The sequence below is a fragment of the Dermacentor silvarum genome, chromosome 1 (assembly GCF_013339745.2).
Source record: "Dermacentor silvarum isolate Dsil-2018 chromosome 1, BIME_Dsil_1.4, whole genome shotgun sequence".
Lineage (NCBI taxonomy): Eukaryota > Metazoa > Arthropoda > Arachnida > Ixodida > Ixodidae > Dermacentor > Dermacentor silvarum.
This window is the reverse complement of record NC_051154.1, coordinates 235,411,377-235,437,278: the sequence shown is the minus strand read 5'-3', so window position 1 is coordinate 235,437,278 and position 25,902 is coordinate 235,411,377. Positions and strand designations below refer to the sequence as shown.

General features: G+C 46.4%; 1 protein-coding gene across 1 annotated transcript in view; it reads left to right on the top strand.

The window, feature by feature from the left end:
• The window catches only part of LOC119437878 (collagen alpha chain CG42342-like), a 362,253-nt gene that overhangs the window by 289,376 nt on the left and 46,975 nt on the right, over window positions 1–25,902 (top strand). Inside the window, exons 14-19 of the mRNA XM_037704752.2 lie at window positions 1,895–1,975; window positions 6,101–6,205; window positions 10,007–10,078; window positions 14,367–14,456; window positions 15,331–15,375; window positions 15,464–15,487. Of these exons, the coding sequence (XP_037560680.1) occupies window positions 1,895–1,975; window positions 6,101–6,205; window positions 10,007–10,078; window positions 14,367–14,456; window positions 15,331–15,375; window positions 15,464–15,487 (417 nt within the window). The remainder of the gene's footprint in view (window positions 1–1,894; window positions 1,976–6,100; window positions 6,206–10,006; window positions 10,079–14,366; window positions 14,457–15,330; window positions 15,376–15,463; window positions 15,488–25,902) is intronic.

The following is a 25,902-nucleotide window of genomic DNA, read 5'->3' as shown; positions in this document are numbered from 1 at the left end:
ATATTCCAATTATGTATAATTTAAAGAAATTGATTAATGTGATTTGAAAATAAGTGCTCAAGAACAAGCATGCGATCTACATGGTTTTTGCGAACTGTGTCTCAGTTATGTCCATATTTAGAAGAAACTACCGCATTTACTGCATTGCGGCTTGCTCTGCAGCTTTAGCACATATTTATCTGTTTACTAGACGCAGAAAAATAATGTTGAATTTTTGCTTTTTGGATAACTTGCTTTTGAAGATTGCCAAAATATTGCAACTTTTGTTGTAAACAGCCCGGCAACTACAGGCTCAAGGAAGCTAAATTTTGGATAAATTAGAGTTCAAGAAATTTCCATTTAGGACGCAAAATTTCATTCATGCACCTTTATTAGTTTTCTTAATAATGCGACCGAAATTAAGCAATATTTAGAATTCTGATCTTACTTTTGCCCAATCTTGCGGAAAGTTACTAAAGCTACGAAGCTTCGGTTTAAAACTAATAAATGTACATGAATGAAATTTTGCGTCCTAAATGGAAATTCCTTGAACTCTAATTTATCCAAAATTTTGCTTCCTTGAGCGTATAGTTGCCGGGCTGTTTACAACAGAAGTTGCGATATTTTGGCAATCTTCAAAAGCAAATTATCCAAAAAGTAAAAATTCAACATTATTTTGCTGCGTCTAGGAAACAGATAAATATGTGCTAAAGCTGCAGAGCAAGCCGCAATGCAGTAAATGCAGTAGTTTCTTCTAAATATGGTCACAACTGAGAGTCAGTTCGCAAAAACCATGTATCTCATGCTTGTTCTTGAACATTTATTTCTAAATCACATTAATCAATTTCTTTATGTTATATGTAGTTGGTATGTACAAGAACTAAGCTTTGTTATGGTATATACGACAGCTTTATATCCCAAGTAGAAGAGCCGCCACGGTTGCTCCAAAAGTACTGAAAACGGGGGGCTCGCGCCGCATTAGTGGGACCGTCACCCTAAACAACCTAAACGCTGCTCGAGTTGTCCTGATAATTAAGACTACTTTTTCACTTTCCCCAAGCATAAGCGCAATGCGTGTCGTCTTATGCCTTTTTTTTTTAATTGGTAGCCTTTTCTGTTTATCTTGATGCCTTAGATAATTTCATTTCGCTATATAAAAAGATAAATGTTTTTTTTTTCTTCTAAAACTCGAGTTACGAGGTGCGTAACAGCATAAAGAAGTTGGTCGTTCGTCTCAGGCTATGCTATGCGCTTTATACGTTAAAAAAAAACATGTAAGAAAATAGAAAGCAGTTAAGCAAGCTTACAGTGCTACGAGAGGCCGGAAATCCTTCAAGGATACTCTTTTTTTTTTAATATGCATGTTAGCTTGTAGCAAATTTAGCTATAAGTTAAGAAAACAAGAAAGCGAAACAAGAATAATTGAGGATTTTCTTCAGTACATTGCCGTCATCGCAGAGAGGACCGAAAGTTCTTTTGTGCGATAAAAATTTCATATCCTACACGATCTAAAGCGCGCATTTTTTTTTTTTTTTTTAGAAATAGTGCGGCAGGTTACAATGTCGCTCGATTCAGCCGCAAGCCACCTCATCCTATGCTGCAGTACTGTCTCAACCAGAAATGGTAGCTCAAAACCGCAGTTCGCACAGGCTGCATATCGGAACTTAACGCAGTCTACTACGATGCTCACCATTTGCGATTTAATTACTAGCGGTTGTTGAGCTGTCGGCCAGCTGGCGGTGCGCTTGTCACAGTGCTTGTTCGACTGCCATAGTCACGAGGAAGGCACGGCAGCGTATATGCGGCCGTATATCAGTCTGTGAGCATGAAATTAGGAAAAGAACGAAGGTGGTTGAGGGAGGAAGGGGGGGTTGCGGTCGGCGCCGACACCGGTGTCCATGCCACGCGCTTCCAGGGGGACGTCGGCATCCCGGGACCACCGGGCGAGGACGGCGCCAAGGGCGACAAAGGAGAGCGGGGCCGCAGGGGAAAGAAGGTACGTGGCCCGCCACCATCGCGCGGGCCCCCGACCACGCAGGAGGCGCCGCCCGTTGCGCCGGCCGGGCTGTACAGCAGCTGTAACTCATTGGCACAGCACCGAAACAACGAGCAGGGTTTCGGCGGCACACGCGGCAGGGCAGCACCGACCGCAGCTCGAGTAACTCAGCCTGCGCCAGATCCACCACTGACCTGAGCCGCTTCTGAGCAATCGCGCGCATGCGGGCGTAAGAGCCGCGCCCAGCTACTCTCTGACGTTGAAGTGCGGCCCACTTGCGTAGGCAGAAGCCACCCTGCCCGGCGCACTTTGTGCTCGCTGGATTAATTACTTCCACGGAGTGGAATGCAGTGAGCCGTGCGATGCGTCCCCTCTCCTAAATTTTGTTCATACGCAGTGTGCACTCCTCAGAGCACTGACGGCGCTGTACAGCTTCACCGACGCAACGGCAGCGCACGTGCTCACGTGCGTTCTTCGCGAGACGATGCGCGTGCGTGTGTGTGTGTGGCTGTGTGCGTGAGAACGCTTGCTCTCTTAGCGCGAGTGGTACCGGTACCGTTCTTCCGCCTGACCTCGTATACTCTCCTGAGGTTTGCTGTCTCCCGGTCCCGCATGTTGCATACCGGTCCTTTCTTCTGCCAAGCATCCTTTATCGTTTCGCTTGACGCCATTTTCTTTGCCGCCCATTTGAGCACTTCGTCGCGCTTTCAGGGTGCATCGCATATTTTGAGAAAAGCCACACAAAAAAAGTGAACAGCAGACAGGTATGTTGTTACATTCACGTAACAACGCCCAGGTATCATATTGGGGGAGGGGGGGGGGGGTGTAGCAGTCGCGCTCTTCGCGGCCAAATTTGGGCCCGGAGGACGTCTGCGATATGATCGGCAAGCCCCGTGAGCCCCGGAAAAGCGCGTCCAAGTGCGCCGCCTGCCGACTGCGCATGCGCAGGAGAGCTGCGAACCCGCCTTTATCGCCTGCTTGGTGTTTTCTCCTCCGCTTTTTCGCGGGCCGCTGCTGCGTCCCGCTCCGTGTGCTCCCCCCTTGTGCGTGTGTGTGCGTGTGTCGTCGACCCCGCCCTCCCCAGACCTTCCTCCGACACATTTTGTTTTTGTTTCTGGGCTGACCAAATACTGACACCACAAAACAATTTCACCATCACCCGCAAACGTGCTCCCATCATCAACGAGGCTGCCCCGCCAGTCTCTTTCCAGGTGGGTTCAGTGACCAGTGTCCTGCTCTGCACGCTCCCGTGCAGGTTGGCTCTCCTCTCTTCGGGAGAGCTTGAAGGAGCACTCTCGCGCAGGCGGTTTCAGGAGGCACGGCACCGCACTCCCGTTCCTCCCTTTATTTATTGCTTCCCCCGAAGAGCGCAAAAAATCTCGCTGCCCTGACGCCGTCACTGTGCCAGTGCGACGGCACGTGATGAAAGCACCGGCGAGGCGGCTGGCGCGAGGGCCGTCGTGTTGCCATCGAATCATGGGCGAAATGTCGGTGAATGCGCTCTCGCGTCAGATCGCACTCACAGCTCCTCGTCCAGGTTAGCCGAATGATGAGCCCGTGTGCGAGATCGTGACGTGAACCGCGATAGACGGAGAGATAACAAGTTAAATACGAGGTAGATGGAGAGACAGGCACGAGTTAAGCGAGAGAAATTGCAGATTTGTCTTTTTGCAATGCCCGAACGAGTCACTGGATTTCACGTTGCCCCGAAAGAACGGATGTCGCCTCCCTGAAACCACTGGCGCCATTGAGAGCGAACACCTTCCACCCGCCGCGTTCTTAACGAAACAGAGCGTCCAGTTTTGAGGTAAGTTGCACTTTTCACTCTGGTCGCTCTTCTTTCTCTCTATTCTAAAGTGAAGACAAAAAAACAAGGGCCTGAGTTTTCTATCCCCCTTGATTCTTGTTTTCCGTATACAGTTTCCGTTGCACTTCCTCCGCCTACTTTGCGTTTACGTTTGGGTTGCCCCTTGTGTCGCTGTGCCACACACTCGTGTAACCCTGCCGTCGATTGAAACCCTGCTCTCTTTTATTTACTTATTTTACGCGACGCGGGCGTCGCACGCAGCCCGTTCTCGCTAATTACGTTAACCCTCTACCACTACTAACTCCACCGCCACGTTCGAGTGTGAACTGCTAACGGAAGGCGAACTGAAACAGTGCTGAGTTTGCGTTGCAGCGTGTCTTTTTTTCTTCTTCCTTTTGCCAAAAGTTCTCTCTTTTTTTTCTTTTTGTGCTTTGTCTTTTTTTTTTGGAAAGGCAATTTTACAATCTGGAACCAATGGTTCACTTTCGCGCGTTCTGTACATAGCCAGTCATCCTTAACCTGTCTGCAGAAAAGCGCCGAAAATGTTCGCATTCACATGCGCCAGTCAGTTTCATACAATAAATTTGTCGGCGTAATCACATTTCGCAACGCTGAAGAGTGTGCGAATCGTTCACTGCACATTTTCACCGCCGTTCAGCTAATGAGGTTGACCTTCGTCGCGCGACGATATGACTTTCTTTATGAAGTGCACCCCCAGCGGCCTATATAGAGCCCAGGTGCCGCGCTTAAGCCTGTCACTCGAATGGTTGTCATTTGCAGGCATCGCAATGGCGAAATGAAAATCGACGGTGTGACTGACAAGTGCTATTCATGTGCAAATCTGTTCAAGTAACGCCGCTACGCTCTGTACATCCGGGCAGCAATCGCTCGTTACGCGATTGGTGCCATGGGCTCTTTCATAGCGGCCCTTGGGCTGTACCACGAAGCAAGACTAGACAGGAGTGGGACCGGTTACGGGCACCATCCCGAAAGGGCTTTCAAAATAGCGTTGCGCAAAGAAAAGCGCTGAAAAAAGAAAAGAAAAAAAATAACGCGCGCGGCGCGATGACATTGACGTGCGGCATCCGGGTGCGTCGGGACTAAGCTTCCTGTGCTAAGATCAGGGCAGCTCAACTCACGTCTTTTCCGATACAACCTGGAGCCGACGAGACGCGGCTTACTAACGCATAGCGCGTTTGTGACTCCTGTCTAATTTTGCACCGTGGTCCGGACCGTGGATATCATGTGCGCGCGCTGTGTGACGTTAGCGGGAGTCCGCTGTAACCACCCGCGCATGTCAAGCGCAGATGGTTACTACCCTGCAAGCGCTAGGACTGCATGCATGAGACCCTTCACACGCACGCCAGACAACGGTCTGTTGAGTCACGACTGACCATGCAAAACGCTCTCAGAGCACACTATTTAAACCTTATTCCTGTCGCAATTATTCAGCAGCATTCGCGTGAGGGCGCAGATAGTAAATGTGGTGTCGCCTTTGTCGATCCTGTTATCTCGTGAGCGAACAAACGTATAACATAAGACAGCGTTTACTTCTAATTCGGCGCAGAACAGTAGCATACATACTATGTATAACTGAACGAAAAAGATACCGACGGCTTTATTACCGCAAATTGGTCGTTTACGCTGCAGCTGCGCCGTGAACCAAAAAGCGAATGGTAATAGCTGCGCGATTACTGCAGCGCAATGTGTCGCGCGTCCGCATCATCTCAGCGGTGCTGTAATCTGGCTGCGAGTCAGAGCTGTGCGCATCATTCACCCTGTTAGCTCTCATTTCTCGGACTTTCGCCTCGCAATAATAACACACCGGACAAAAACAGACACGCGCTTTAAGTTCTGAAAGCGACGCCCTGCTCTGTCGCAACAACTGTTTCGCCGGCAGCATGCCCACAAAAGTTAAATGAGCAGTTTCCCGCGCGTCCCGTCGCCTGCCGCAGCCATGGGAGTCTGCCGCGAGGCGGACCGCGAGGGCGCGATAAGCGATGCGTCTGTGAAGCCGGCTGGATGTGTATAGCTTTGACCATTGATGCTGCCAAGTAGAGCGGACGAATCCTTGTCACCTTTGTTTGCAAGTGTCGCGCGTGCCTGTCATGCCAGACAGGGTTGTTCTTGCTTATTTTGTCTCAATTTGCACCCTATACTTAGAAAAGTGTAGATGGGGACAGAGAGAGAGAGAGAAAAAGAGCACGATGAATGACTGTGAGCTGTCGTCCGTTGCTGCCAGCAGTGTTCACTGACCGATGCCGTTGCGCGGCCTTTTTCCACTCTTTCTATCTCCTCCCTTCTCTCTCTCCCCTTAGGGCAATGCTGGACGGGACGGCAGGTCCATCCGAGGCCTCCCTGGACAGAAAGGCGAGCCCGGGGCGAAGGGCATGAAGGGAGACTTCGGGCTGCCCGGACCGAGGGTACGCAGTCCACGCTCACTCTTCCACAGCTCCGTTAACGGCGGTATATATGCTATAGCTTGACGGGACCTTCTCGCCGTCTTTCACACCGCGATCCAGGTTTGCCACGTTTCGACGCATTTTCCCCCGAACTGTCGTGCGCCTCTTTTTCTCCGGAAACCAACGCGAAAAAGATGGGCACTTTCAGGAAGGCATTCGTAAAACTGACGAGCGCTTGACGAAGAAGTTGAGGCCCCGACGCCAACCGTGTAGGTGCTAGCGTGACAGTACAGGCACGCGAATATTTTGCGTGGGAAAGGCTGTTTTCATTGTGATTGAATTGTACGATTTCTTTCAAAACAGGCATTGAAGCCGACCGACTATGGCTATACGTTGATATCGTCTGTCAGCTAAGAAATGAATCGCACTTCAACGCCCTTTTTCTCCTTTTTTTTTTCTTCCGCGCAGGTAAACAATGCACCTAGGTGGCGTTCACCGTACTCAGCACAGCGGAGCGTGGCCTCCGCAATTAGCTCTGAAAATGTTTCTGAAGTTGATCGCGGAGGCTGCAATTACGACGCGCTGTACGCGCTGATTTGACTCGGTGACGATTCAGTTACGTGCTTTGTCTTGCGCGTTGTATTAGTGTGTCAGTTACGTGCTTCGTCTTTCGCGTTGTGCTAGCGTGTGCAGCGTAGTGTAGCTTCCATATGCACGACGGTTGCTCATGGTCATCGACGTTGGTAGTCGTGATGGAGGAGACGTGCCACCAGGCGTCAGCGTGGGTGCATCAACGCCTAAGGGCGCTTTAGCCACAAAACACCAATAGACATTATATATCAATGTGCAATAAACATTACACTACTTCTGTGAAGACACGTTTCACTTTCGTGTTCTATACCGATTCCTATATAAGAGGGATCAACCACATTTTTTTTTTCTTCCGCGCAGGTAAACAATGCCTGTTTAATACATCGAACAATGGTGTAGTATATCATCCACAGGGGATAGCAGTGGATCGTAGCAGGCATTCGATTCGGCCATCACATAGTCCGATGCAGGTCCGGTATTGCTCGGTATTGCTGTGCATAATTCCCGCGTATGGCTTTACTGTACACACGCTGTTTTTGTGCGCACTCGTGTGAGCGGTGAAGGTTGTGATGCCAGCCGTGTAAACTTGCAGTCGCAGAACGTAGCCTTGGCGGTACCGCGACAAAATATGGTAAATCTGAGAGGCCGCCGACACTAACTATCGCCCCTGCTGGGCCAGTTCTGACGGTAAAGTATTTTCTTCTAGCGGCTTCTGCGACAAGGCAGCATATTAAAGGCTATATATATATATATATATATATATATATATATATATTAGAGCCCTCACACGCCGTGGAAAGCGATGCAGCACGGCATGCTTATGTGATGTGTGGCGAAGCGGTGGTAGAAAGCGACGCCAAGTCTGAAGTACGGGCAGACTTCAATGATTCATATCACCCATAAAGCAAAAAATCAGATAACCTCAAGAATAAGCATAGATTGTTCTATCGAGTGCGTTGCGTGCTTGCTCGTCACACCTGAGTGCCCAAGTTATACGATTGAATTCGTATCAAAACGCACATAACTTTTTTTTTCTTCTTCAAAATGATATTACATCATGCCATCGGAAGACCGTCATTTTCTAAGTTACGCAATTTCACGATAATCGATTCCTGTTAAAGGGTATAGTAAAAAGAAAACTGTATTTGCCCACAAAAACTAAAAAAAAATGGATATTCAAGTTGAGAATGCATCAAAAGCAGTTCAGTGCACAACTTTCGAATCAACTCTGTATTGAAAGCGGCTCTTCGATCCCACGGACTGAATTTGTAGAGATTCGCGCGAACATAATTTTTCTATATAATATTTCGTATGAGTCCATGTTTTACTTGGGCAGCAGACGTTGGAAGGGCCGCACAGGACGATAAAAATTTTCCCTAACAAATAATTCGTAAGAAGGCTCTGCGCTGTGGGTCTAAAATGCCATGATTTCTAAAGTAAATTCTCCGACGGTCGAGCGGCGCGGCGCGTCTTGGGACGCTTGGAATGGAATAGGGAGCTTTAGATTAGAAACGTAAACGCCTTGAGTGCGCAAGCCGCACGGCTTCCTGCAAGACCCAAGCAGAGTTTGAGTTATTGCGTACGTAAGCCGGCTTACGTCATTGATTCACGTAGAAATCCACCATTAAATAGGTCAATTGCAGCAGGGAGGGAGCCGGGGTCATCTTCGCCAGCACGCTCATTCTGGCGCATACCGCAAGGTGCGTTCAAGGACACTGTGCCGGTAAAGCAGGGGCATCTCTGAACGAGTGGCTAAAAATTGCGAATACGGTTGCCACTAAAACAAGCTAAAATTAAATTGTAAGGTTAAACGCCTCGAAACTGCGCAGTACGTGGGTTATAAGAGACGGCGCAGTGGAAGGCTCCGGACTAATTTGACAACCTGAGGTTCTTTAACGTGTGCCTCTAAGAGCACGAGCAGCTCTTTTTTCTTCTTTTTCTCATTTTTTTTTTAATTTTGCCCCTATTGAAATGTGACCGCCGCAGTTGGGAATCGAAGCCGCGAGCTCATGCCTAGCAGCAGAATGCCATTGCCAGTGGGCCGCCGCGTCGGGTTGTCGGTAAAACAAAAGATAAGAATTAGTGAAGTAGGCCATACGGGTCTCCAAATAGCAGTAAATCTTGCATATTTTATCTGTATACCGCGTATGGACGTGACCCGCTTTACGATAAGAATACAAGCTTTTGCTCTGCCTTTTTATGTCATAAATTGTCTATGATCAAGCGTTGTGTGTGTGTGCCTTGGCTACTTCATTTTTACGAGCTTCATAGAGAATAAAAAAAAGAAATAAATGGAATAAAACCCAGTGTGGACGTACTGGTGTGATACGTATACGGCATATCAAGGAAAGTTAGCCAAAAGCTCAGCATCGCCCAATAGAATCCAAGCATCCCACAATTCTTGTTCATTAACTTCGGTTGCAATTTTTTTTACCCTCCGCTGTGGCTCAGAGGCTATATGGAGTTCCGCTGCTAAGCACGAAGTCGCGGGTTAGTTTCCCGACCATCCACGGCAGCCGCATTCCTATAGGGGCGGAATGCAAAAAAAAATAAGGCTCGTGTGCCGAGTTATGGGCCCACATTGAAGAACCCCAGGGAGTCAAAATTATTCCTGAACTCTCTATTACGACCCCTCTCATTACCGCTGTGTCACTGCCGGACTTAATTTAAGCCCCGTTATCGTACGCGTATTCTTTGTTGGGCTAGTTGGTGAACCATAGCCGTTGGAAGAAGCGCGCAAATTGATTCACCCACACAGACAACGACAATTCAATTCGAGACGAGCGCTCATCTTTTATGTCCTTCTCCGCGTACGTGTGTATATTTGCACCGCTCTTCCAATAGCTAAACCCCATTAATTCGTAAATTGCTCCATTTTTATTATTTTCCCCGATATTTCTTTCTTGCCATGTTTTCTCGGTCAGCCTTTACGCCGCGCTTCTTTGGCTATACATCATGTAGCGAGTCTGGAGGGGCTGCCTAAGGGGCGTCGACCGGAAATATTCTTAACCGGCCGTTAGACACGACTGTCTTTCGCCCAGGCGCTGCGAATGCGCCGGCGTCAGGCGGCGAGTTCGTCTTTCTTTTTATCCCGGCTCTTCCAGACTCTCGTAATGTGGACACAAGTTTTTACGGCGCCCGTTTCGCTCCTCTCTTCGGGTGCCGAGTATGTGTGCGTGTGTGTGTTTGCGAAGGCAGCGCTCGACCAAGCGACCTGTGCGGCTTGCGCAGGGCGAGAAAGGCAGCGTCGGCCACCCGGGCAGGCCAGGAGAAGATGGCGCCCCGGGAAGGCCCGGACCTACGGTGAGTTTCGTTCGCTCGTGTCTTGGCGTTGATGTTGATCTTCAAGGGTCAGGGCCGAGTTTATCGGGCTGTCTGAGTTATGGTGTCGAAATGTTGGAAGGAAGCCTCTGGCTTGTTTCACATGGGCAGTGATGAAAGCCGACGCCGGAGATGCAAAGAAAACATGCATCAAAACATGGATACCTTAATATGAGAAGCAACTAGACATTTGATAACACGCAGGAAAGCGAAAGTGGCATAACTTTGAGTATTAATTTCTTCAATGAGCTGCATGCTTTTAAATGAAGTGTTGCATGCTTGCATTTCAGGGGGTTACGTCTGCTGACAATTTCATCTGGTTGCTTCTTCAATTCTTCAATCGCTAATGGGAAAATAATTGGTTGAAGATGTTAGTGGAACCGGGGTTGTAAATGCTAGACACCACACGAATTAAAAATGTGGCGTGATGTGCGGATAGGTGGGATGAGAAGTTTCCTATGTAGATGACTGAAGTCGTAAGACTATTCATGAAACAGGCAAAGTCTAGTGATCCTGCGGCGGTGATGTAATGTGTCAAGTCCAATAGACGCTTTAATTTGGGTAACGCTCTTCTGGGGACTGTACGCAGATGCGATAAAACGCGATGCACGATATTGAATAGCTTCTAATGTGTTAATTGGTTATACTTGATTAGAACTCCAAAGCGTAGAGGCGTATACAAGCTTCGTTTGTCTAAAGGTTTCATAGGCTAGTTTTCAGATAAAGAGAGGGTACAACGCAAAGTTTTGTTTTATAAATACTAGGAATTTGCATGTCTCAACTGCTAATTTCTCCATGTGTTAATATCTGTGAGCTTATTTGACACAGTAACGCCTAGGTAACGATGCGAGTCAAGTAGTGCTATACCTATGTGGTTGTTGAATTCAAGGAGTAGGGGTAGTTGGGCGTGTAATGTTTGCACGTTACTTACATCAGCTTACATTTGTTAACGCTGAGTTTAATTAAAGAGTTAGTGCACCATCTTTCAATTAGTGCTACGTCTTTTTGTAGCGCACCAATCTGGTCCTAAACATAAATTATACGGCGGTAAACTACGTCATCGTCTGCGTAGATTTGGATGGGGGAAGAGATGCTAACGGAAGGTCATTAATAAAAAATTTAAAGGAGCAGAGGGCCCTTAACTGAGCCCTACGGAACACCGGAGATGACTTTCGCGGTGTCGGAACAACAAATGCCAACAACAGTGGGTTGTGATCGACCGACGAGGACTGCTCAGCTAATCCAGACTAGGGCTTGAGGGCCAAGGTTTAGACAGAAAAGCTTGTCCATTAGTCGCTGATGTGGGGCACAATCAAAATCTTTCACAAAGTCTGAGTAGATAACATTTGTCTAAATTGAAGAATAAAGATTGAAGTCTACCACGGTTGTAAATTCGAAGAATTGAGTTTCACATGAAAGACCGGGGCGGAACCCATGCTGGTTGTTAATGATAAACATTGATTGTCAAGGTGGGCAGGGGCATCAGCTCCCCCCCCCCCCCCCCCCGAAATTTTTTCGTGCCGGCATGCACCGCCAACCAAAACTACCACCGACGCCGGGAATCATTCTGGATTCTGTCTACAATGTCTTTTTCACGCTCGAACAGACATTTTGGCACGAACATTCCGAACTCGGGCTGGATTTCGTGGCAACGCCCTTGCACCTGGAGTCACGTAACGCAAGGAGCCCCTTCCGAGCCCGAACTTTCAAGGGCTTTTTGATAGCGAGCGGGTGCGTTGCGGCATCTCGCAGCGGCTGCAGAATCTACGGAGCGCATGGATTTTTATTACGAAACTTTATGGGTATAAAGGTCTCATTAACTTTTGACGCGAAAGGTGCACTGACATTTCCAAAGGCGTGCTTTAAAAGATTTTCAATTCTGACCAAGCCGTTCCAGAAATGAAAGCACGCGCTCGCAATCTTCCACACACACGAAAATACTAAATATCACCGTGACTGTGAGCTAGCAGCTGATAATTTTCTTCAAACATTTTCAGGAAGCGTGCCCAATGTGATCGATCAGCTGGACCAGGCAAAGTAAAATATAAGAAAACAGAAGAAAGTAAATAGCCTATTATTGAGGATATTCTTTTTGCGGGCGACAAGGTCTGGCTCTCCGTGGCCACAGGGACAGTGGCCCTATGGATTTAAGCATAGCCCCCGCTGAAAATACAGATATTTTCAGAGCGCTTCTTCGCATGCGAGCTGATTGTGGAGATACATATCTGAGGAACCATTTGGAAAGTTGCCCCAGTAATGCCTCGTATTTAAGCCCAGATGCACAAAACCAAATTATAGAAATTTGTGGTGAAATTATCAAAGAAAGCCTAGTTGCAAAAGCAGGCTGCTTCTCCATACTTCCAGACGAAACGACGGGCATCGCTGGAATCGAGCAGCGTACTGTTTGTGCAAGGTACCTAAGCAAGGATGCTAACGACATCGAGAGAGTGTTTTAGGTTTTAGCACCGGAATAGATTCCCTCTCTCATTGCGACTGCAGGTTCTATGTAAATGTGTGACAAGCTGCTGCAGATTCTAGTTACCCTTCCAGTGACCACTGCCAGCGCAGAGAGAACTATTTTTTAGCAAGAGTTTACTAAAAAAACTACTTGCGCTCTACAATGTCTGTGGAACGCATGGTTAGGCTGGCGCTTATACACCCACAGAGACGCCGGCATCAACGGGTCCGAAGTCATTGACCGCTTCGCTCAACTTCCTCGCCGAGAGAAGTTTGTCCTTTAGATAGCGAAGCAGCAAAAATCAATGCAAGTAAAAAGCTCTGTTCCTTCAGGTCCATAAGCTCGTAATTATGAAAACGTATGACTGTTCGTTAGCTTTTAAAACCGCAGAAATTTTAGCCGTTTGTTCTAGCAGTTAGTATCGTGATCAAAATTATCATGCGAATACGAAAATTACGAGGACATCCATATAACCAATTTTAACCGACCTTGATCATTGAAAGACCGGCCCACACGGCGTTTCCCAACAAACACACTCGTATATAGGGTAGTTCAACTAGTAACGATAGTAAAGTTCAACTTGCCGCATCATCTGTGGCTTTCGTTTGTCCTTTTCTTTCCTTTTTAGCTACCTGCTTTTATTCCGTTTTTGAAACGAAGCAATACCCTCCTTTAATTTTGGCTGCAGAATAATTGTTGCCGCTGGGCAGGCAGTTAAATTACACATTTTCATACTGATTTCTGCATTATTCCTCTATTGTTCTACCCGTATGGCGCTGTCGCGACCGCAGCACGGCCCAACTACATATCACGATTTCTGCGATCCTAGTTTTTTGTTCTTGCCTATAGGTCATCTGTCTTTCTGTGCGTAAAGTTTACTATCTGTGACTGCGCAACATGTTTATTTGTCTTGTTTGACGCATTATATACAGTGACGTTTGCTTAAATACGTAGATTTATTGGAGACTTAGACGTATATTTAAATATCTTGTTGCGAGGTTTTGTTTATACAAGCAATGAACTTTGTTTCCAGCGACTCTTTTTTGCCCTTTAGCGAGTTGTATCTTCGCATTTGTATGTTCCATTCTATCTTCGCATTTCTAATGGATATTTTGCAGAACTCCTACTTTTTATTTGTACTCACTGTTGTGAGTATAATCTCGGTGTAATTACAATACACGACCGGTAACAGCTGCTCCTGCGCAATCAATCCTACGCAAACGAGGGACAGCGTCATAGAGGTTTTTTCCCTGGCCGTTGCATATGTGCAAAATTGTAATTAAGGTTCTTCAATGACAAAGATTCATCAAAATATTTGTCCTCAAGCTTATTCATTTCATGGCCTTTGCGTTTTTTTTATATCAGCTCCATGCACTGCTTTGCTGGTTTCGAACTAATGTAGTTCTAAAGTTCGTGTGATATTTTCTTTATTAAATAGACAATAAAAAACGCGGCAGCGTTTTTTTTTTTGCCACAATTTCTGCCACAATTTTTGGGACATACGAATATATTCTTTTATGAAAAAATACATATTTTACTTTACAGTGCGTATATAGCATTCAATAATTCGTTTGCAGCATCTAATATACAATGGCATCGGCAAAGCAGGTATTATTCATGCATTTGATCCCTCGACAAATTCTATCAGAAGGAGGCCGCACTGCAACCTCAGCCCCCTCCACCCCCCCCCCCCCCCCCCGAACAAACTTTCTGGCTACGCCACTGAAGGTGGGGTATGACGTGCAAATATGTTTTGGGTCCAAGGGGCTTGCAATTGCCAACAGCATTCCTGCGCGCTGATACTTTCCGCAGGGGCAACCCGGAGCCAAGGGCGAAAAAGGCAGCGTTGGAGAAGCCAGCCCACCTGGCCTGATGGGAATGCCGGGGTTGCCTGGACCCCCCGTGAGTGCAGCACAGCAAATGCGTCTGCTCGAACCGTGTCAGACCGTATCGTACTTGTAGCGTAGCCAGCTTTGACCGAAGTATGTTATGGCGTAAGATAACGAGCTCCTCGCTCAATTTATTTCTTGACGTCTTTTTTCAAAAATGGAGGAACTGAGGAAAACAATTCAAACCAGGGCAGATTAGTACGTGCCCAGAGTTAAGCACACCAACCAATGTCTGCACGTGACGTGGCCTTTGGAGCAAGCAACACGCGGACAACCCCGAGTGAAGGTGACATAGATGGATCTTACAGTGGCTGAAGCTTTTGTTCACAACGCTGTGAGGTACATGTCATGCGAAGGCACAATTGTGCGTATCCCTAAAAGATACCTATGAGCGAACGCTGTTAGAAATAATTTGTGAGCCCGTCGTTAGGTAGCTCGTCTATACGAGCGTCAAACAGAAGTTTGACGCTCGTCGCAGAAGCTGTTCTTTAGTCGACGCGGTACGCTGTGGTGTAATATGTGACTTGTCCGTATCAAGTGTCAGCCAGTCGCGACGGTGTAGTATCTTGGTAGACGCGAAACGCCAGAAAGCTCGTGTGCTTAGAATAAGTGCACGTTGAAGCAACCTAGCTGGCGAAAATTATACCGGAGCTCCCCACCACGAAGGCCCTCGTGTGTTGCCGTGTGACGTTAAACCCCACAAATCAATCGTATCAAGCGTTCGCACCCATCATGGCGGGAACGTGTACACGGAGTGAAACGTTCCTTTGCACTGCGTTCACCGCACATTCTGTCACCCTATGAGCGAAGTTGCAGGTTGCTCGAACGTTGCGCACTTAGCAAGGTCGCAGGTTCTGAAGTGTTTGTTCTACGCTGCTTGCGTGCAGGGAAAGCCCGGACCCCAGGGAGAGAAAGGAGACAAAGGCGATGGCGTAAGAGCACTTGCGTTTGCACGCTCGCTTTCCCCTGCGCGTTTGTGTTGCATTGCGCGTGACCTTTTGTGCATCTGTTTCGTTGCAGGCGTCGGTGCGGTACATGAGACAGGCAAGTGGTCCGTCGTCCTCACTAACTGTCATTCCTGCTGACCCATCCCTGCTGCGCCCGCGTGCGCTCCTTTTTCGGGCATGCCGGCCGCGTCATACGCGGCCCGTTACGCCAACCGGTGCTATGATTTAAACAGCCTGGTCCCGAGTATGCGTCTTGTCCCTGAACAGAAAACTCCTGCGCATTTAAAAAAGTCTTTCTGAGACTAACAGAATGCTCCTATTTATTTCGTGATTCAGGAAGTTATACAGTGTGTATTTGTGCTTGCTGTTTTACTTTACTTCGAAGTTGTTGTTTTTTTCAGGCCAACAAAATTTACTCGAATCATGTCAGTGCACATGCATTATATCTGGCCAGGTGTACATCATTTGCAAAAAAAAACAAAGCATTTCATTCATTCATTCAATTAATTACGTTAATTAGCTTCTTAGTTACAAACTCTACGGCACTTGCTTTATATTGGAACGTTGAAGGGCATCGTCAGTAAAGCCTAGTTTCGTGTTTCTCCTTTTCGAATGGCCACGTGGACCGAAATAACTGGCGTCAAATTATTTGTTTAATTTACCCGATTACGCATGCGGCACGAAACACGAAACCAGACTTTGAATTAAGGGGAGGAAAATGTCGTCCACACGACTGTAACGCGAAGCTACAAATGAAACCCGTACCGGTTTCTAAAAAAAGAAAAAAAACAGGCTTCGCAGTTGGGAAAAAAAAAACTGCGATTCATCATGGCCTCTCTCGATCCACGCCCTTAAGCTTCTGCGTTGATATTTTCGTGTTCGCGCTTCATCTTACGCGCCATTGCTTCAGTATTTCACCGTTACTTTAGGCCGCCTGCACGTCTTATTATGGCGCCTATGGCGTGCGCCGTGCGAAACGTTACCTATAGCCGTAATTGGAAGAAGTGCGCGAGAATTCCCGAAACGCTCGCCTCTGCCACGAGATTTCAATTCCTCCGGCACCAGCAGCGGCTGCTTGCTGCGCGGGTAGCACACAAAAGACAGACGCGGCCAGCCACCGTCTGTCTGCGGCGTCGACTAAGGCGCACCGCCGGGATTATTCCGACGACAAAACTGGCTGGCACTGGGCGAACAATAGACCTACACCGGGATGTTTGTCGCTAACTTTGCTGAAGCTTCGCTCTGCCCTTTTTAAGAGCGCATTAGGCCCGCAGATTCATCTTGATTGCCGATGTGAGGCTACGCAAATAAGATGTCTAAAGCTGTTGTGCAGACTCAAGTACACCGTGTCTAGCGGAGCTGCTTTAACGCTCGGGTCAATGGCAGAATACCTCCAGAAACGTTGGGTGTACAGAAAACGAATCTATATGCGTATTCGCGAATAAAACAAAGTGCGCAGACGTTAGGCCTCTGGGAGTTGTTTGACTTCTGCCTCGATACGAAGAAGAAAGGAAACCGAGGGGCCCGATTTGTATTAGTCATATCATAAGAAACCAACAAACAATGACACCAAGAACAGCATAAGCGAAATAGTCTGCAGTTTTTCATTGAATGAAAGAAATTATAAATAGATGGAATTGAAAGTGGATGAAAAAAAAAAAAAACAACAGAAAAACTGGCCGCAGGCAAGATACGACACCATGCCTTCGCATTACGCGTGCGAGGCTCTTGACAACTGAGCTACCGCGGTGCCGTTTTTCCCATCCACTTTCTGTGGTATTTATGTTTATCTACTAGAGCTAACCCTGGTAGTATTAGCCAGCGCCATCACTGTTTGTTTGAGTGGGTTTATTGACCAGTCGTCTTCACTCACAAAATTCACGTAGACGTCACGCCTGCGGCAGAAAGGATGTTCCACATCTGCCGCCAAGGGCTGTTAGTGGTGGCGCTGGCCAACACTCCCAGGGTTAGTTCTATTAGATAAATATTGACAAATGTACTTGTTTATCTTTCACCGGTGACCACTTTTCACCGGCTAACAAATGTTAACGTTATCTCTCGGCGCAGGATGCGCCTGCATGTATCGGAAGTTTCTCGAACGTTATCGATGCTTCTATCCGTCGTCTGTGGTCACCGACGCTTATGTAATCTGATTGTATACAAGCAACGTGAATTGTGTAGTGCATTCTGGAAGACACGCGGGCACCAGGGATTACTCTGGAACCTTCGATGATTCATGTATAAAAGCCGACGCGTTTCGCCGCTGATCAGATTCGACGATCGCCGACTGTGTTGGCCGCTATCGTTGTTCTTCTAGTGCAACTTGCTTTTGTGGGCACAGGTTCGCCCAATAAAAAAAAAGTCAGTTTCGTCATTCGCAGTTTTGCGACTGTTTCGTCACCATCACTACTACGTGATAATATAAGTACCCCAGAAAGTTGATGGGAAAACAGCACCGCGGTAGCTCAATTGGTCAGAGCATTGTACGCTTAATGCGAACACGTGAGTTCGTATCCCACCTGCAGCCAGTTGTTTTATCATCCACTTTAAATTCCATTTATTTCTCATTGCTTTAATACTGTTAAGAGCTGCAGATTATTTCCTCTATGCTGGTCCTGGGTATCAATGTATGTTGGTTTCCTATTATATATATATATATATATATATATATATATATATATATATATATGTCGGTCGGGCACCAATGTTCTTATGTGTAAAATGTGTTTATGAATGTCCTTTTTTTTAGGTATACGGGGCAATATTTCTGAAGTGTTTGTATTTATGCACCTGACAAAAAGCTATATTATACTACATGCGTTGCACTTATCTCTCAAACTAAACTTTTTCTTTAACATCCTCGCAAAGCCTGGAAGACGAAAAAGACCTCGAATACGTGCAGTAGTCCTTATTTATTATAACTCGTATCGCGCGTTCGTTGATATTTCCCCGGAATGGAAGTATGCGGCCATACATTATTTGATACTACGGGAATTCATACACCAAAGAAAGATTACGGCGAATACTGCTGAGGGTTAGACAAAATTCGTGCACAAACACGCACATCTGTGACTTATGAGAAAAGTACATCTTTAAAAGTAAAAGTAACACAAATAGTTAAAGGCAAATAGAGAGTAAGTGGTATTGCTCGATCCAGTTTACAGATTACTTCTTTATTATTATTATTATTATTTTTGTTTCTGTTACATGGAAAGTGTCGGGTGCGTGAGGAGAGAGGGGTAGATGGACGGTCGCCCTCACCCCTTTAAGAGGAAGCTTTAGCTCCGGGGCTCCTATATAAATACATTGGAATAGAGAAATCGTTTTTCTCGCCAACCACTGCGCGGGATCTGATGAGGTTATATAACGCAAACTCTAGGGACTGTAAGAAGCTGATATTTTTATTCTGGCCGTCGATATTCTGATAAATTGCTGAAAGTTACAGAATTTCATGACACGAAACTATGAAGTTTACAACGCTAACTCAGCAATCAAAAACGATAACAGAATTTTGTAAACTGCGTCTAATAATACATCCAAAGAGGACAAAATATATATATTATACAGCGCCCTTAAGTATATATATCACTAATTTGTGAGTATAGGGCTCTTGCAAAACATTTGTAAACATTGTAACAATTTCACGTAAACGGTAAATTTACATATTAAATTTGTCCTCTTTCGACGATGTAATGAATGCAGGTTACATAAATGCAATATCTATTTTTGCTGCTGAAGTATGAATATGCAAACTTCGTGCTTCAATTCTTGTGTAAACCGTACCTATTTGTGATAATTTCTGTAAAAAAATTCCAGACCTTAAATAAAAACGTTGTGTCTGCATCCAGTCACTAGAGTTTCACTTTATCTCTCAAGGGCAACAGATCTCATTCAAATCGGTCCAGTGGTTGTGACACAAAAGCATTTCTGCGTTCTATATGTATTTGAATATGCGGCATCGCAGTTGGACCAGAGCTTCCTCTTAAATCCGCCCTCGATCTTGCTTCTGGCTATAGCATTCGCTGATTTCGTTTTGTTTTGAACAATGCCAATCCCCGCCTTTGTTTGAGACACGCCTCGAGTGCCTTTCATTAATCCATTCGTCACTATTTTGTTCTTTGTCTTCCCTTTTGTGTTGTTCATGCATTTTGATCAGGACTCTTTTTTATCTGCAGTCAGTCCATGAGATGAGAGCCCATTTGAGTGCGGATGCATACGCCTGGCATGCGGCACTGTGGCATGCAGTGCATTGTCAGTAAAGTTCATCTATTCGAACAATAGGCGTGGGATTTGTGCAATAATCCAAGCTTTAAACACTGAACACCAATTGTCTTCATCAGAATTAGGGACGAGATACGAGTTATGCTATTACTTGAAAGCCAACTAGATACCGCGCGCACGTTTTCTTTATTTATCCATATTAACGTAAATGAAGGAGTGAACGCGTGTTTGTAACAAATCCTCCTTTACATATAATGCCACGAGGCCTTGGGAGGTCGAAAACTAACGCGAGATGCGGTTAATACTGCGAGGCCGCCTTCTACGCCCTACGACACCTTTAAAAAACTTTGAGAGAGAGAGAGAGAAACGTGGTGGGAAAGGCAGGGAGGTTAACCGGAAAAGATTCTGGTTTGCTACCCTGCACTGGGGGAAGGGCAAGGGGAAATGAAAGGCGGAAAGAAGAGGGAAGAGAAAAAGCAGTCACGAAAAAAAAATTCAAGGAATAATAAAAAAAAAGGAGGAGGTTGGAAACGTCTGGGAGAACTATAGTCTGTCAGATAGTCCACTCGATCGCAAAAACTTCAAGAGTGCCTTGACTGACTTGTTGTGTGACGACTGTATAGGCCGGCGTTCCAGGACTGTCTGCTCCGAAAGCGGCCGGTCTGTATTGGCAGTCAGTGGAAACTAAGCGAAATATTTTGTGAGATTTTGCTTCATCTTAAAAGCGTTTTCGCGCGTAAATCGAAGCGGGGTTTTACGCCAAGACATTGTGCGGCGTGTCACTTCTTGCCTTACGGACGCCGTCGTTTCAATTTGGCGTGCTTTGACGTCGAGAATGCGTGCGACGGATATCATGTTGTGTAGGGGTCGCATATTCGATCGTGTTCGTCTGCCATGCCGACGCGCATGTCATGCGCATGCGCTTTCACCGCCGACATGTCACGGCGAATACCTTTCGTCTATAGGTTGGTGCGCTGCTTAACGATCGACAGGACGTATATGTGGAGCTGCGAAAAAATAAAATCAGGCACCAGTAACATTTTAAACAAAGACGTTGCAACCACTGTGTCTGCATAACAGAGCGTTCATAAGATGTTATCTTCGTTTTTTACTTTCTTGTTTTCGCTAGAACGCACAGATTACGCCGCCGCCGATTCGTTTCTTTTGAGGCACAGTTCTGTTCCGTTTCCAAGCGTCATACGACTGAGCAGTGGAATACAGAAGCCCCCGGAAGTATATGCAATGAAAAATTCATGGCAAGTCTCGGCCGTTCATCTTGCGACGCTCGAAATGTAGCCGAGACTGAAGCAGCACGACAAAATCAGTCACACTGCGCACTGCGATGAATGGGACGAGCGACCTCGCAGACATGGCGGAGAGATTGTGTGTCTGCGCCGCCCTTTCACCACCGCCGACCCCTTTCAGATGATTTCGTTTGATTATTTCTGTATATGTTCAAATCAGGGCTTTGAGTTTCAATTCTTTGTGCTTTGTCTGTTCTCGCTGCATCTTCCCAGCACTTCCGTCTAGTGATATTGTGTCATGGTTGTCTCGAAGGATGCGCTCTTTTTTTTTTTTTTTTTGGTAAGGCGATATGCTCTGTTTGTGCGAGTGCCATCCCTTATTATATGCGCCTACTCGTGAGCCAGATTTTTTTTCACAGTACAGCAATCGTGCCAGCAGTTCTTACGTGCATAGAACACAGTGTGCACGAAACTTTACCAAGTGCATTAAAAATAAAACGATGGCCTACGGAGGGCGAAACAACGTGACATATGTTGAAGTGGACGACAACAACAACAACAAAAGGAAAGGAAATGTAAATGAAAGCATTAGTTCGCCACAGAGATCGCAGTAAAAGGAAATATGCTGTTATGTTGGTCAGATGTAGCGTACTTTTTGCATTAGTATTGATCAGAGTGTACGGCATTGATACACGCATTGTAGCTCTATCGAAAGCACGGAGAGAGCGAAAATGAGAAGGAAAGGCAGGAAGATTAGCCAGTGTAAGTACCGGCTGGCCACCCTGTGCTGGGAATAGGAGAAAAGAAATAAAGGGAGATAGAAGGGCGTAGTCGCGTATCATCGCACGAGACTGGTAGTGCTGATTAGGCTTTAGCTTCACCGTGGCCGCAAATTTCAGTCATAATTTCACGTATTTTGCCAGAAAGGACGCTATAGAGGAGCCTCGTTTAAATAAATAGCGAATGGTCATTTTCGAGTGGTGCTTTGTTAGAAAAAAACAAAGTTTCACTCTGCACAAAAGCTACTGTGGATGCAACGGTCTGACATTAGTGTATTGAGGCGAAAATCTAATTTCTATACTGAAATGGAGGGCATCGTCTAATCATGTTACATAACCATGCATAGCGCCCACGGATGTTGTAATACCAGTATAAAAATGGCCTTCATCTTTGAGAAAAATGTGTCTCATTACTATATGCTTATTCAGTCGCAGTGAGACCAAAAACTTAGCAACTCCGCCGCTGTGTCTAAGCGAACGAAAGCGGCTGTCACATCGTGGTTACAAATATTGCGGAAACCGCGTGGTCATCAGCGTGCTGTCTGCGCAATAAATAGTTTTGGTGACTCAATCTTGCTTGAAGCACTGCAGATGCCAATAATGGCTGGATCTTAGGGTCGGGTAGGTTGAGACAAAACGGAAACGCGATCGCTGCACCGTGCAACATCTCGAAGCGAGCTTGCGTGACCGTGGTACTCTGATATACAAACAAGACAGAAGGCTTGCTGGTAAGTTATCAACAGTGGGCGAACAATAAGCAGGTCGAGGCTCCCCTCGTTCGCCCACACTGTTGTGTAACTCTGTAGTGATGCACGAGCACGTCAGGAGTAGGGCCGCAAGCTTTGATCATACCACCGTGTAACGCCAGCCATAACCAAACCAATTTTGCCATATATACATACGCACTTCAAATCTCCACCGCAATCTTGTACTGGTTGCTACCATATATAATTTTTTTCTATCCTGCTGGTAGCTTGGCCTATTGCAGGTACCGGCGCGAGTGAGTCTCGAACCTTCGGCGTCAGCCCCCCCCCCCCCAAAAAAAAAGAAACAAATAATAATAATAATAATAATAATAATAATAATAATAATAATAATAATAATAATAATAATAATAATAATAACGACAACAAAAATTTCCCTCTGGCGCCACCGTGGGCAGGGTGATGTCGGCGCACGCACTGAATTGGTTTGGGGTGTTCTGCTCGATTTCAGGGTCCATATCTAAAATTTAGAACACCCGTGCTATCTAAACTTCTGCTCGCGGTCATATATCGGCCACTGAGACTCAGTTGCTAGTTCAGTTGTCACGCGTATTCAGCCGTAAAACGACTCCAGAGGAGGAGGAGGAGGAAAACAAGAGGTGAAAGGCAGAGAAGTCAACCAGATTAAGTGTCCGGTTGACTACTATGCACAGGGGGATGGGGTAAGGGCAGAAAAGATTACAAAAGAAGAGAAGATTAAAAAAAGTACGCATCAGTCCGCACAATTCTATAGTTTTTCAATAAGTCACGTTTCTTTTAAAAAGCGCACAGCGCTTTTAAAGCAGTTCGTGCCGACGTCGGCTGGTACCAGGGTCCAAGAATTCTGGCTTCCGTAAGGGGACGGCTGTCAATCTTGTCGAGCGTGGTGCGGAGGACTTCTCTTTGTGCACTAAAATGACGACAATCACACAGAAGATGTGCTATCGTCTCTTTGCACCCGCAAGTTTTACAATCTGGACTTGTGGCCATTCCGATAAGGTAGAAGACGACTCCAGAGATGGTCCATGTAGAAAGGTACCGGTGATGGTGGGATTTAGAGCGGGATAGAGAGAAGCTTGTTTCTAGAACTTCGGCGAAAACAAAAAGAAAAGAGAATAGGGAGTTGAGGGCCCTGAAGATTCAAAATTAAATTAATTGGGTTTTGCGTGCCAAAAAGGCTCTGAAGATGTGCAACATAAATACTTTGGCGGAAATGGCCTGCTTAGCTCGAGTTAATTCATTACCATATGAACACTCCTTGAAAGAAAGAAAATGGCTTCTTTCACAGACCATTTCGGAGCCAACTCTGCTTCTTTCTCTGGTGAGGACGCATTCGAAGCAGTGCAGCTCCAAGCATAAACGAAAATTGGAAGTTTCGGGAATGGAAAATAGCGAGCCGTTGGTACTCGTGCTTTGTTTGTATTTCTTAATTATGTCTTTGGTTATACATGATGAGCGTATCTGCATTTACGGCGCAATAATTAGCAAGCTCGTTCAGAAGCGGAGTAGCGTGCTCGAGAGTTCGACTGCGACAGTCGAGCGCGAGAGTGCAGCTCTAGCTAGAGCACAACCCACAGTCCGAAGATCCCCGGGTGCTTGCTCCGCTCTCGATACCGGTACCTGTAGTCTCGAACGTGAGATTCGATCGTGAGGGCGCTTGCGTGCTTGCTAAGGGCGTCGGCAGTAGCCGAGTGAGGAAGACAGGACGACCGATATAGTTGGGGGACTAGTTGGCACTTCGTTATTTGAAAACTAGAGTGTTTTTTTTTCTTTTCCCTTGCTGCAGTAAAGATTTAGTGAGCGCCTGTCTGTGTCCTCTTCGTGCTTCGTTCGTCGCAGCACTTTGGTTTCCCAGTGAGGAAGACGGAGCTCGAATTGGAGCACTAAGTGCGGATTTCAATCGAAAGCGCAGGCAGAGGAATGGAGCAGTCTAGAAGGCCAGGGCGTGAGAGCGATATCGATGCAAGAGAGAAATAGGTTTATGGATAACAAAGGCAGAGAAGTCAGCCTGAGCAATCAACTACATTCCGGTGGCTAGAGGACTATAGGCTCTGGGCTATATGAGTATACCAGCCTGCTATGTGCTTTGCCTGTTCCCTCTGTCGTCATTGTCGCGCATCTCTCGTTCGAAGCAAGATGTTTATGTACTTCCTCTGATAACATCAAATAATTCTAGCGGCAGTTTGTGAAAATGGGATCGGATATGTGCGCTATCTCTTGCGTTTTCGCAAAGAAATCTGCACAAAGCCAGTGATCAATGTCGGTAAATGATGCGCGAATGAAGTGTCGGCGTGAGTGATCACTGTGTTGGAGGATCGAGATAGGGTGCTGTACTATGGTCGCAGTTGTAGAGGTACTGTTTCCGAATCATAGAGGGAGATATACCAAATTTTATTGAAGACAGAGTTGGAGACAGCCCACGCCGTTAGCATAATAGTTACTGACTAACTTGTAAAGTACACTAGCCGCCCACCTATTTTCATTCATATTCCTCAGTCCTTTTTCGATGGACGCTGATATTGCTTTGAGCGTTCTTGCACTTTTGAAGGGTGTCCAGCTCATATGTCTCCCTGCGATGCTTCATTCATTTTCCGTGCGCCCTTAAAGCTAATGCTTCACCAGCCCTTCGATTATCATTTCAGTCCCAATCACACTTCGGATTGTAAACACAGCACCGAGTTTTCAAATTAACGTGTCAGGGAGCTATGGCTCCTTTCTATATACCACTTGCACTGCCTCATAAATACTTGTCAACCTCTTCAACTTCATAACGCATCAACAACCCTAGCGAACTCGAGCTGGAAGCAAGCGCGCTTCATGTGTAAAAGCGTCGTTGTTCGCGAATCACTAAATACCCAGGCCCAGGGCCGCGAGTCATGTGTATTTCTCCGGCTCTGTGTTACGTCCTTGTTGAGCTTTGTTTACACCATCAAATTTCTATGCACGCCTAGCAGCGCATCGCGCAAGAACGGTGCCATTTTCGGCGACGGAAAACCTATTGCCAAATTGCATGCGAAGTTTTAACGCGGTAGCGTTAAGGGCCCCGTGTCGCAGAAAACCCGGCGTCGGCGTTAAGCATCGGCGTCTGGCGGAAATAATCATGCCGAACCACATCACCTCGAACCACTCCGACCACACAGGCCCTCCGCGTGGCGCAAGGCGTTAGTGAACAAAAATTTAATTTCTCAAAGTAAAATTCGTCAGAAAAATCATAAAGTACGACTTAACCACAACCTACAGGCGTGATAGCGTCGGATTGTAACTTGAATATACGAGAAAAAAGCCCGATAAGCAGCCAAGGATCTTTGAATGCTACCGCGTTCCACTCTTAAAGGCGAAGCTTAAGCGTCCTCCAATTCTGATGGTGTTGATTGTAGGAGTGTATGCAAATCGTCCAAAGTTTCAGGCATTATGACGTAGAGGAAAACGGTTCACAGATAAGCTATACAGTGTCGTGTTGATGGTTTCGGCGGTATTACGAGGTTCAAAAACTCTGCGTTCAACGAATGAGAAGTTCCTCCAAGA